This window comes from Paramisgurnus dabryanus, chromosome 2 (assembly GCF_030506205.2).
Source record: "Paramisgurnus dabryanus chromosome 2, PD_genome_1.1, whole genome shotgun sequence".
NCBI lineage: Eukaryota > Metazoa > Chordata > Actinopteri > Cypriniformes > Cobitidae > Paramisgurnus > Paramisgurnus dabryanus.
In genome coordinates this window covers 22,218,584-22,230,375 of record NC_133338.1, presented here as the reverse complement: position 1 = coordinate 22,230,375, position 11,792 = coordinate 22,218,584, and the positions used below count along the sequence as shown (strand labels likewise).

The following is an 11,792-nucleotide window of genomic DNA, read 5'->3' as shown; positions in this document are numbered from 1 at the left end:
CATTGCGTGCTTTAAACATTGATTTTTGCTGGCTGATTCTATACAGACAGAGACAAGAAGGAGACACTTAACATGGCCTCGTGAAGCAGAACGTGATACGCTTTTATGGATTTTAACTAGGAGACCCTTATCTAACTTCAGTAATGAATGACTGGTGGAATTCCCAGTGCTACAGAAGTGTCAAAAAGGAGGAAGAGGAAACAAGTCGGAAACTTCAAAGCAGGAATCAAATTAAAGATCTTCAAAAGACAAAAACACTTTTTTGGCTTGTTTAGCCGATGCATAGCAGAAAACGGACTTTGCATTGTTTGACTTTTCAAGTCTATGCATGAATGTCTTCCTTTTAACTATCACAGACAATTTCTTATTCTTCCATCAGTCCGGCGAGGAAAGGACTAAAGTTGTTTGATTGCCTTGCCCTGATTTGCAGGGCTCTGCTAATAGTCAGAGTTAATGAGGGTTTTACGAGTAGTGTGATCACTTTATTGGGACGTGCAGCGTTCAATGGAAGCCTCTCGCCTCAATGGAGTTGGCTTATGAAGCTGCCCTTGCAAATTGACCTGAGGATTTATAAAGCAATTTATAAAGGTCCCTAACCCAGCTATGTGCCGACAGTCACAGGCACTAGAATTAGAAGCTCATTGGATTTCACTTTCATTCTGAATAAAGATAAGTTTAGACACTGCAAGTGCTAAAAGTGAGGTCACCGGTAATGAAATACTTTGTACTGTCATACCTAGAGTACAAAGGCTATTGAGACATTTTATGATTGACCTGCGAGTTATTCAGTGAACACAGTTACACAAACCGCAATATCAGAAGGTCAAACTGGCAATCAACATCTAAGACAGCTTTATTTTTTCAAAAAAAAGAAAAAGTATGTACATACACACTCACTTTCACTCACAATGTGAAAAAAAAGATATTTGATCCCAAAGCCTTATCATTACTTTCCAGACATGATTAAGAAAAGTTTAGATAAGCAGTGGATTTCTCCACCCTTCCCTCCTTTAGCCGCTCCAAATCTCTTCTTTTATGGTTTAAATGACAAACTTTTCTGAAAATGCTGGAGTCAAAAAGTCACGGACTGTCAGATGAAGATGTTAAAGTTCAAAGAGCCATTGCAGCCCAGCCAACAATGAGTAGTGTTCCCCCGATCGGTGCCAGCTTACTGAAGCTGGGGTCATTTGTTAAAGCCTGGTGGTACAAAGGACCACAGAAGCAGCCCATGCCGGCAATGAGAATTGCACCTGCCTATGAAAGAAAAGAAAAGCATGTGTTCATTTATATCCTTTCAGACAAGCACACAATAGAATACATATGTAACAGTTCAAGACATGATGCATCACAACATCGAAAATTACTCTATTGTTGTTGAGTAAAAAATAGCACATTGTTAATGGATATGTTTCTGAACAAAGAAGCACAGCAGATGTTTAATATGAAGGAATTCTATCAATCTTATTTGTAACTTAAAACGCATTCTGAAAAGTAGATGGAGACCCACAATATAAAGAGATATACAAAAAAGCATCCTGGTCAAAAATGCCAGGAACACTACATACAAATATTGTTTCATCGGACGCACGTGCGCTGACGTGATACACGTCTAGATCTGAACTTTACATCTGGTTTCCTTTTTTGAATGGTCTGACTAGTTGCTTTACTGATGTCTTGAACAAATGCCTCGTCAAAAATAACAAATGTTTTGGTTTCCTATGTAATCAATTAGGGATGCACCGATACGGATACTGGTATCGGCCTAGATACCACATTCGTACTCGTACTCGTTAAAAGTCCCCCGATACCTGGAATCGATACCACGGTCTGAGAAATGTCTATGTTTGAGCGGCGCGTAAGGGGTTAATGTCTCTTGTGTTGTCCAAAGAGGCAGAGTTTACAACAAACGGGAAAACTAGTCCTTTGTTTTTTGTTAAATTTTATGACTAAAGCTGTTACATGTAAATTTAAATCATGTTTTTTTATTAAGTACTCGGTATCGGCAAGTACTGAAATGTAAGTACTCGTACTCGTATTCAAAAAAAGTGGTATCGGTGCATCCCTATAATCAATGTGTTGTTTTTTTTGCTTGTTATATAAATAAACTACGTTTAAAGAACTTTGTTGTTATTTATTCTTAGCGGAGTTTACATGAAGTTACGTGCGGACCACGACAGCCGCTTGTTTATGTTGTTACTGCTGAAACCGTCTATATAAAATAATATAGAGTACTTATTAATTGAGTTCATTTGGAGTAAAATCTTAAAGTGCCAGACAGATCCAATATCGAAAATGACCTGTATTGCAGTGTGTCATGTAGCTGTCCATCAATGTAAACGATGTGCAAAGTAGTTACACAAAAAGTTGCCCGCGAAAAAAAAACTAACTTCCGCTAGTTAGTGTGTTAACATCATGTCGAGAAGACATTGTGTTTTCAGCTGTAAAGGCAAGTTTGTGTTGGTTTCACTACCAAAGGATGAAGATGTGAAGAGTCAATGGTTAAAATGATTTGTTCAACATGGGATTTGCTAAACGTTTGGCCATGAAAGATGGCTCAGTACCCAATTTATTTGAAAAAACATCTCTTACCCACAACCTGTAAGTATGATTATTACGTTATGTGTTTATTTTTCCTCTTAGTGTTCTGAATGTCTAGTTTGCTGTAATGTCTTATAAGTAAGTCACACTAGCAATAAATGTAGCAATTGCACTGCTGTTTAGCTGTGGCCCGGTTACTTGCTTACATGAGTGTAAAAATGTTAGTGTCTGTCATCGTTTTTATTTCTTGGATTAATGATGAATGATGTGCATTGATGTCGGTTTTTAAACTATAAAATTTCTTGTCAGTAAGTCACGTTAGCATAAGGTCAATGCATGTTGCACTATTGTTGGACAGTAGACTGTGTCAGTTGGCCAGAGCAGCGTAGGCTACCGAAAGGTGGGGTTTATGCAGACTGAATCTTTTAATGGGATCTCAGAAATGGGGTAATATTGAATTTATGTTTTGAGAAAATGACAGTGTTTTTTACCTTGCACATTTAAACTCGTTTTTTGGGGACTTATTAGGAAGCTTAGAAATTAGACCTTCCTGACACTTTATTAAAAAAATTTGATTGTAAGAAATCATCATTAACTAGTCACATCTGTAACTTTTACTGTTTTTTTTTTTTGTTTTTTATTTCACAAAATTCAGTTTTTGGTATATTTAGTGTGGGTTTCCACTCCAAAGTAACCATTCAAATTAATTGATAATGTTACAATGTTAGAAAAATACATGCCCTCATAAAAGAAATGCCTATTGAAATAAATTCCAAGTGGCACATATTGCTCCATAAGGGTACTGACACGCCAATCCGACGCCAACAAAGTAGAGCAGACTGTAGGTTCGGCTCACATTGCCCGCATACTGGCTCCGTCTGGGTCTGACGTAAATAGTTGCCCTGACATTCCAAATGGACAGTGGCCAAGTAGCACATCCGTTATGCATCCTTGTGTTACCAGCAGGTAGCAGTAGTTGGTATTCATTACTTAAAACTGGAATCAAGAAGAGCCAGTAAATGCTGGGATGCAAAACATAAACAAAACAGCACTCCCTTACCAGTTTCACACAAATCTCCCTTACCACAGACGGATTTGTGATTTATCTGTTATGACTTAAAGGAATATTCCATTTTCTTAAAAGAAAAATCCAGATAATTTACTCACCACCATGTCATCCAAAATGTTGATGTCTTTCTTTGATCAGTCGAGAAGAAATTATGTTTTTTGAGGAAAACATTGCAGGATTTTTCTCATTTTAATGGACTTTAATGGACACCACCACTTAACACTTAACTCAACACTTAACAGTTTTTTCAACGGAGTTTCAAAGGACTATAAACGATCCCAAACGAGGCATAAGGGTCTTATCTAGCAAAACGATTGTCATTTTTGACAATAAAAATAACAAATATCCACTTTTAAAGCACAACTTCTCGTTTAGATCCGGTCGTCATGCACTAGCGTGACCCGACGCAATACGTCATCACGTCAAGAGGTCACAGAGGACGAACACGAAACTCCGCCCCAGTGTTTACAAATGTGGTGAAAGAGGACCGTTCCTACGTTGTTGTATGTCAACTGATACTAATTAATGTATTTGTGTCAGTTTATTGTTTACAATGGTCCGCAAATGTGCGTTTCATATATGTAACACGTGACCTCCCTACGTCACTACGAATTTACATTAGGTCACGCTGGACCGGACCCTCATCGAAAAGTTGTGCTTTAAAAGTGTATATTTGTTATTTTTCTTGTCAAAAATGACAATTGTTTTGCTAGATAAGACCCTTATGCCTCGTTTGGGATCGTTTAGAGTCCTTTGAAACTCCGTTGAAAAAAACTGTTAAGTGTTGAATTAAGTGTTAATTGTTGGTGTCTATTAAAGTCCATTAAAATGAGAAAAATCCTGCAATGTTTTCCTCAAAAAACATAATTTCATCTCGACTGAACAAAGAAAGACATCAACATTTTGGATGACATTGTGGTGAGTAAATTATCTGGATTTTTCTTTTAAGAAAATGGAATATTCCTTTAAGCCTTACTTTTTAAAAATATTTACGGATTAAAATGAGAGATGGAAAAATTAGCGTTTTGTGAATTCCCTAATGTTTGCTCCATCACTTCTGTTTTTCTTTTTGTGCACTGGTTGGCTAGGCCAAACAGCCAATCAGAATTATCTGACTCCCAGATGTACGCCAACTGGACATGCCAGATTAAATTAAAAAGGTGACGGTGACTTGCTTTAGCCAGCTGTGCGGAACACACAGAAAATCTGATGTCAGATGACACTCAAAAACCTGCCTGACGACCGACCGTCAGCTTGGCATAAATTAAAACACATAACTTGTGTTTTGTTTAAAAATTCAGAGAGTTTTGCTATGGTTATGCCTGGCATCCACACAACTCCTGAGTTTTCAACCATCAAAAACTGAGACTTTTAAGAAATGCTGCAGATTCCTTATTGGTTTGAACACTCTGGGAAAGCGTTTCAGTATAGAGTGACAAAACTGAGACTGTTGAAAATGATGGCATAGTTGCCCACATTTTTATTTAACTCTGTCCAAAGATATTTAATATTAACAAGATGGGTCATTGTCATTGATATTTATATAAATGGAGAAAGTCAAAACAGTCAATATGGCTGCTCTAGTCCTGCCTCCCACTAAAAAGACAAATGTCAGCTGTTAAAGAATGACATCTTTTGGGGAAGAGACTTTGTGCATGCTTAGTATCTGATAAGTCTTGTCTCAGCAAAACCTGGAGGCGTTTCAAATATGGCAAAGCAGTGACGCGACTACCTTATAAATTTACTCCCCTATCATGTGATCATTACACTACTGGAAGATGACAATGAAAGACTTTGTAAACAATAACATGGAAATGGAACTGCAGGCTTTGCTGATTTTGTTGTCTTTATAGAAGCCATTGTGCCGTTAAACTATAAGACAAGCTATTACTGGAGCAGTCGCCAATATTTCTCATTTCAAGAAACATTAGGGTTAGGGTGCATGAATGGTTACGTGACATGCGTTTTAAGATATGTCAGTGCAAGTTGTTTTCAGTTTGGACAGCTCTTACATTTATTTTAGTCTAGGACTATAACCCCTGTCTGGGAAACCGCCCCTATAACTTATGTTTACAGTTTAAAATGTTTATAACGTCTGAATTGTAAGATGGAAAGTGTATTCACAGTACCAGAGCAGGTTTTCTGCACCGAGCAGCTCCTATCAACGCCAAACTGTGATAGATATGGTACTTGTTTGCTGTATCATACAACTGAAAGTACAGAAAAAAACAGAACATCATCATCAACGTTACAGAACAAATAACTACAAATTATACATCAGATTCATAATCTTTAGTGTCATATTTAGTGTCAACGAAGTAGATTACAAAAACTTGACTTATTATTTCTCCAAAGGCATCACAATGTACATAATAAACTTTTTATGACATAATATAAACAGAACATAAATACCTCTTTCTGGTAATCACTCGCTTCACTGCGTCTAAAGCCTACAAGACAGAGACATAGAGAAAAGTTACGTTTCACCAGACTATGATAACGCTGTCACCATTTATATGATGTGCGCTCAGTTTGTTATGTCAACTCGCCAAACCGATATACAATATTTTGGATCGCATTAATAAAGACCTGTCAAAAAGGCTCAGAAAGACACTTACCGTGCGCCCCATATGCACCTGCAGCGACTGCAAGAGCTCCAGAAATGCCTGCTAACCTCTGAACCAGCGAAGAGGCGCTCATGACTCCAGACAAGCACAGTGATGAACTGAAAGCAGCCTGCAGGAAACTGCTGTCATTACGGATCTAACAGGAAGAGCGACGCCATCTAACGGCAATTACGAGATCCGAGCCAAGATGGCGTCCAACTACACAGTTACACATCATGTGACTACAAAGCTGCTCGGTAACAAGGACAAAGTACAAACATTATATAAATACTTTATTAAAAATAAAAATCCACATTTATTATACATTATTAAAAAATATTACATTGAGTTTCAAAATACTTTAAATAAAATAGTTTTTAGTCAAGGTCATAAAAATAAATACAAGTACAGTATGTTAATAATGGTACGATTATTTTTAAAGCCCCAGACTGGTTAAACATCAAACAAGATCTGTAATGTGGCTGCTGAAAGACCATTACTTGTACTATTTATTAAACAGTTAATTTAAATGTGGGCCTTATAAAATATTATTAACACTCTATTTCATTTATTATTATTATTATTATTATTATTATTATTAAACCTAACACGTCTTTTGCATGTCAACAGAAAATGGTTTAATCTTCCAGTGAGGGGCGCTATTTAACTTGACTGTTAATATAATTTCAAAGGTAACGTTAACGTACAATAAGCCCACAAAGCTTAAAAACACAATGTTTAAACTCATGTAAAAACAAAATTATTATTAATTATTAATAATTATTTTAATAAGAACTTTCAAATGACTACTGTTGATATTCTGAGCTAATGCTATTTTCTATCCGCTAATCCTACTTCTAAGCCAACTCTTTCACGGACTTTTATGTATTATTTGAAACATTATGTAGCGGTTTGTGAATGGAAGAGAGGCACAGAGGTTAACATTTTTTAAAATAGTCTACACGTTATTAATCTACACGTAAAATTCCTGGTTGTCTTGCTGTTTGGGCGCAAACAAAATGGGAAAAACGACTTTACAACCATGACGTATTAACATCACAAATGCTCTTTTCAGCAAAGCAATTCCTTCTGCATCCTGTAGGCTACTCGTGGTGATGGTTGCCAGGTTTAATCTGAATCCTCCACTGACAAGGTCAATGCATTCTATTCTATTCTGCTACTTTGATTTAATGATCAAATGCACATATTCTGGTTTAACAATTGTTGTTGTAATTTATAATAAAGCTAAATTCTTGTTTTTCTTTATTATAATGTCTGTTTATTGAAGCTGTTGACTTCTCTCATATTGGTTGTTTTAATGTGTTTATGTATTTGTGTTGTTTACTTTCTTGCTTTTGAGTAATATTTCTCCTGTGACATTTAATTGGCCCTTAGGCTTGAATAACAGTGTATGATAGAAAATGATGTGAGATAGATTGGTAAAACATATCCTTAAAATTGTTGCAAAATTCACAGTGCACACATAAATCTTCATCCTTCCACCTGACAGCTTTCTCAAATACAGAGCTTGAATAATAGATGGAAAATGAGGCTCGGTCGCTTTTTGTGCAGTAATGCAGCAGGTGTGTGGATTCAGCCCCCTGTGCGGCATTAAATTATAAAGGGCCCTTGCAGAGATCAGGAGACAAACCTGACCCACTGTATAACAGCAGGTCTAAGAGAGAGCGCAACATGATGTCTGCAGCAGAAACATTATAGTGCCAACTGCCAAGAGCTGTTTCCGATTCAGTGGATTGCTGTTTTAGCATGCAGTGGATGACTGAAGTAGATTGGTGTATCTCAGGTCTGAGATCAGTTTTCTCAGTTTTCTGTTATATGTGAATAAAACTTTAAGCACTGTAAGTAACTCTGGCTCTAGGTTTTGCCAAGTCAGGTACTGTCAGAGCACAAGAAGATTATCAGCAGGGCTCAGGATGTTAATAGATATCTGGCTTGTGCAGTCTGACTTAAGGTTTTCAGCTTAATACCACAACAAACTTCTGCTTCTTGAATCTTCAATCTTAAGAATTGAAGTTAATTGATCCATATGTTGCCTCGCTGGATAAAAGCATCTTAGAGGAAAATCATGGTATATTGCATACAGTACTTCTTGCTGACAGCTTCTTTTAGAGAATATTTTGGGTTAAATAGAAGTTAAGCTCTATCGGCAGCATTTGTGGAAAAGTGTCAGTCTTTAATACCTGGAGAAAACTGCCATCATTGTTCAGAAATGATCTTGAGCTGGCATTGCAGGTAAAAAAGTCGACAACTCTGACAATGCTTGTGGAACCACATTGTGCACCAAAAAACTATATTTCTCATTATGTTAGCTAATATATTTACTATGCTAACAAATATTATTGTAAAGTGTTACTGAAAATACTGTATTTGTGGTTCTTGTATGGTCCAGATGGTGTTGTTATGGTACGTGCAAGCAATGTAAATGGACCATGCCAACCAGCCAATATTGAATCATTCACTGTAAAAAAAAGATTGTTGAGAAATTTTTTGTTGTTGTTGTTGTTGTCTAAATGATTGATTTAACATTTAGCCAACATCATTAACAAATTGATGTGTGAATCAAATTGATCAGTTCACACAATATAAAAAAATAGTCTAAATATGAAATAAAAGTTCTTATTTAAAGGAACAGTATGTAGGATTGTGGCCAAAACTGGTATTGCAATCACAAAACTTGTGGTTAAAACTAGTACTGCAATCACACAGCTGGTGGCCAATACACAACATGACAACATAAACATCGGTTGAGGGCTGCAACTCCACTTTTTAAATGACAATATCCTGGCCGGACCACTGTTGTCAGTGATATAAATATTTGAAATGAAAATTATTTCTTAATGTCTAGTGACATATCAGGGCCATTTTATGATTAATTGATATACATTTCTTACATACTGTTCCTTTAACTTTGTTATGTTACTGGATAAAATATAAATATCCCCAGAGAGGCCTTTACATTGGTCAAATAAAAACATAAAAAATAAACAGTTTATGCACCAATAGCATTGCATCATGCATTTTGACCTTATCACTGGAAACACAAACCTCAACCATGGTGACAATCATCAAATATCATTCATTAAAAACAACTCAATATACAACAGATATCTAACAGAGACAACAGCATAAAGAAAGTGAACACTAAAACAGAAATCTTTAAAAAAAAAAAATATGACTGAGCAACCCACAGTGGATAATGGGAACTTTCAAAACACTTAAACGGGCCATGGCATGAATATCTGACTTTTTCTATGTTTAAGTACTATGATTGGGTCCCCAGTGCTTCTATCAACCCAGAAAATGTGAAAAAGATCAACCCAATAACTTTGTTTTGGTAAACCATTCTCTACAAGCACATGCAAAAATAGGTCGTTGAAATTTGGCTCTCCTTATGATGTCATAAGGAGCTCTTATTATAATAATACCACCCCTTAATCTGCACTATCCAACCACAGCACTGCCAATTAGTGCAGAGAAAAAGAGAGAGAGAGAAAATAATTCACAGCACAATTGAGTTTCAATTGCAACAAACCACCATCATTGTGATCAGTGTTTGCACTTCATCTGCTCATTTGCATTTTAAAGGACACGCCCAAAAGGTCACATTTTTGCACACACCTTCAAAGTGGCAATTTTAACATGCTATAATAAATTATTTATATAGTATTTTGAGCTAAAACTTCACATATGTGCTCTGGGGACACCAAAGATTTATTTGACATCTTAAAAAAAGTCTTGTGCCATGGCCCCTTTAAATGTCAAATTGTTTGTCCGGAAAACAAACAAAAAAACGTTGTTGGGCTAATTTTATTCAGTATACGGGAAATAATAAATGTATTTATTCTAATAAAAAAACTTTCTTCAAGTTACTTTATTTGCTTTGTTGGGGAAAAAATTGAAATAAATTTTTTACTGTGTTGATTTCTAGGAAGTTATCTTCTATCATTCCTCGGTATGTACAAACAAAAGAAAACTGGTTTACGTAATGCTCTATAAGTCTTTTTGTTCTTTTTATAACATCTTAGTAGAAAACATTTTTGATCTGCTGCGATACTTTGTAAAAAGAAAAAATGTAGATGGTTTATGGCAACTTACTTTGAAAATGTAAATCTTCAGAACCTTCCTTGTAAGCTTGGCTTTATAGCCATTTAAATCATGCTAGAGATTAAGGTACACACATACACACACACTGGAGAGCTTCCAGTAATGTACTCTAATTCAAGCACTAAAATGCCAAATCTACAGCATGAATGGCCCAAAGTCCTTATATTCCAGCAGCAGTAAAAGTGTGAAACAGAAAGAGAAAGATGTTATCGACAGCGAGTAAAAGATTGGGACAGTGATCAGTTCGGTAATTAGCAAAGCTCATTAGTCTCATCTCCATCCTGCTTCAAAGGCAACTGATGCAAATTGACAGGGTTTATCCAGCAACTCCATTTTAAAAAGTTCAGTGATGCACACAGGTCTGTTGCTCTCTTTTGCTAGAAATGTCGTTTAAATCTTTCTAATTAAAAGTTTTTACAGTTTATCGCAACATCCATTATTTTATCTTTTCGAATTTGCTGAGTGAGTTACCTTGGTGTAAAACTGAGCAAATATACATCTTAATACATTACATTACAGATATAAAAGGAAATGTAAATCATACAATATAAAAAGCTAAATTTCTTTGTTGTGTGCTAGACATGCTAAACATCTCAGTCTCATAGAAATTCCTCTTTTAGAAATGTCAGCCAGAAAACGGCCCAATCTGAAAAACTGATGCTTATGACATCACAGGCATCTAACTGTCCCTCCACTTTAAAATAATTGGCTACATTTTTTGAGTGGCAGCAAAGACAGCCAATCAGTAATGAGATTGCAAGTTAAGCCAGTAGGGGGAGCCAAATAGGTGCAAAACCACTTGTTTAAAATCCCCCACCCTAATAGAGCTGTCTGAGAGAGGTTTTTAGGACGCTTCTAAGGCATTACAGACCCAAACAAAAAAATTTTTGTCTACATGTCACGTCATAGACCAAGGATAAATACCCTGTTCAATCATTCTATGTCATCTTTAAATTATGGTATAACTGTATATATTTAATTTTCATGTATTAGACCACCAATCTATAAATTACCAGTGGTATACATACATTTATTTTACAACACTTTTAAAAACGTTTTTATTTTAATGTAGTAAGGCTATGGACTGTAATTTAAGTGTGTATATAACTTTATTTTTCTCGTGGTTTTTAATGCACTTGATACTTTGATAACAAGGAATGAACTTTAACAGAGAGTGAGGAATGAGGATATGCCATTTCACTTAATGCTTCGTCTCCTCAGTCCTTGCATCTTTCGACCTTGCACGCGGGGAAAGAAAGCAAGGATGCGCAAATAAGAATTGAGAGGCACCCAAGGTAGGGATGAAAGGCGCTCGGTAGAGCAGTTTGTCTATTTAGGGCTACAAACATGACGGCAACTTCCATGTAAGAGGACGTCTCATTATAAGGTAATAAAAACAACACAGTTCAATATGTAAGGTCTTTATACACGACTGATAATATAGTTGTGTTGTG

The 11,792-nt window shown here is 36.0% G+C and overlaps 1 protein-coding gene across 1 annotated transcript; it reads right to left on the bottom strand.

The window, feature by feature from the left end:
* Positions 1 to 835: 835 nt before the first annotated feature.
* tmem256 (transmembrane protein 256) lies at positions 836 to 6,378 on the bottom strand. Its single transcript, XM_065269869.2, has 4 exons — positions 6,226 to 6,378; positions 6,020 to 6,057; positions 5,737 to 5,817; positions 836 to 1,254 (listed from the first exon to the last, which is right to left on the bottom strand). Exons 1-4 carry the CDS (start codon positions 6,305 to 6,307, stop codon positions 1,111 to 1,113), a joined length of 345 nt encoding a protein of 114 aa, XP_065125941.1. The 5' UTR covers positions 6,308 to 6,378; the 3' UTR covers positions 836 to 1,110.
* Between the last annotated feature and the right edge of the window lie 5,414 nt (positions 6,379 to 11,792).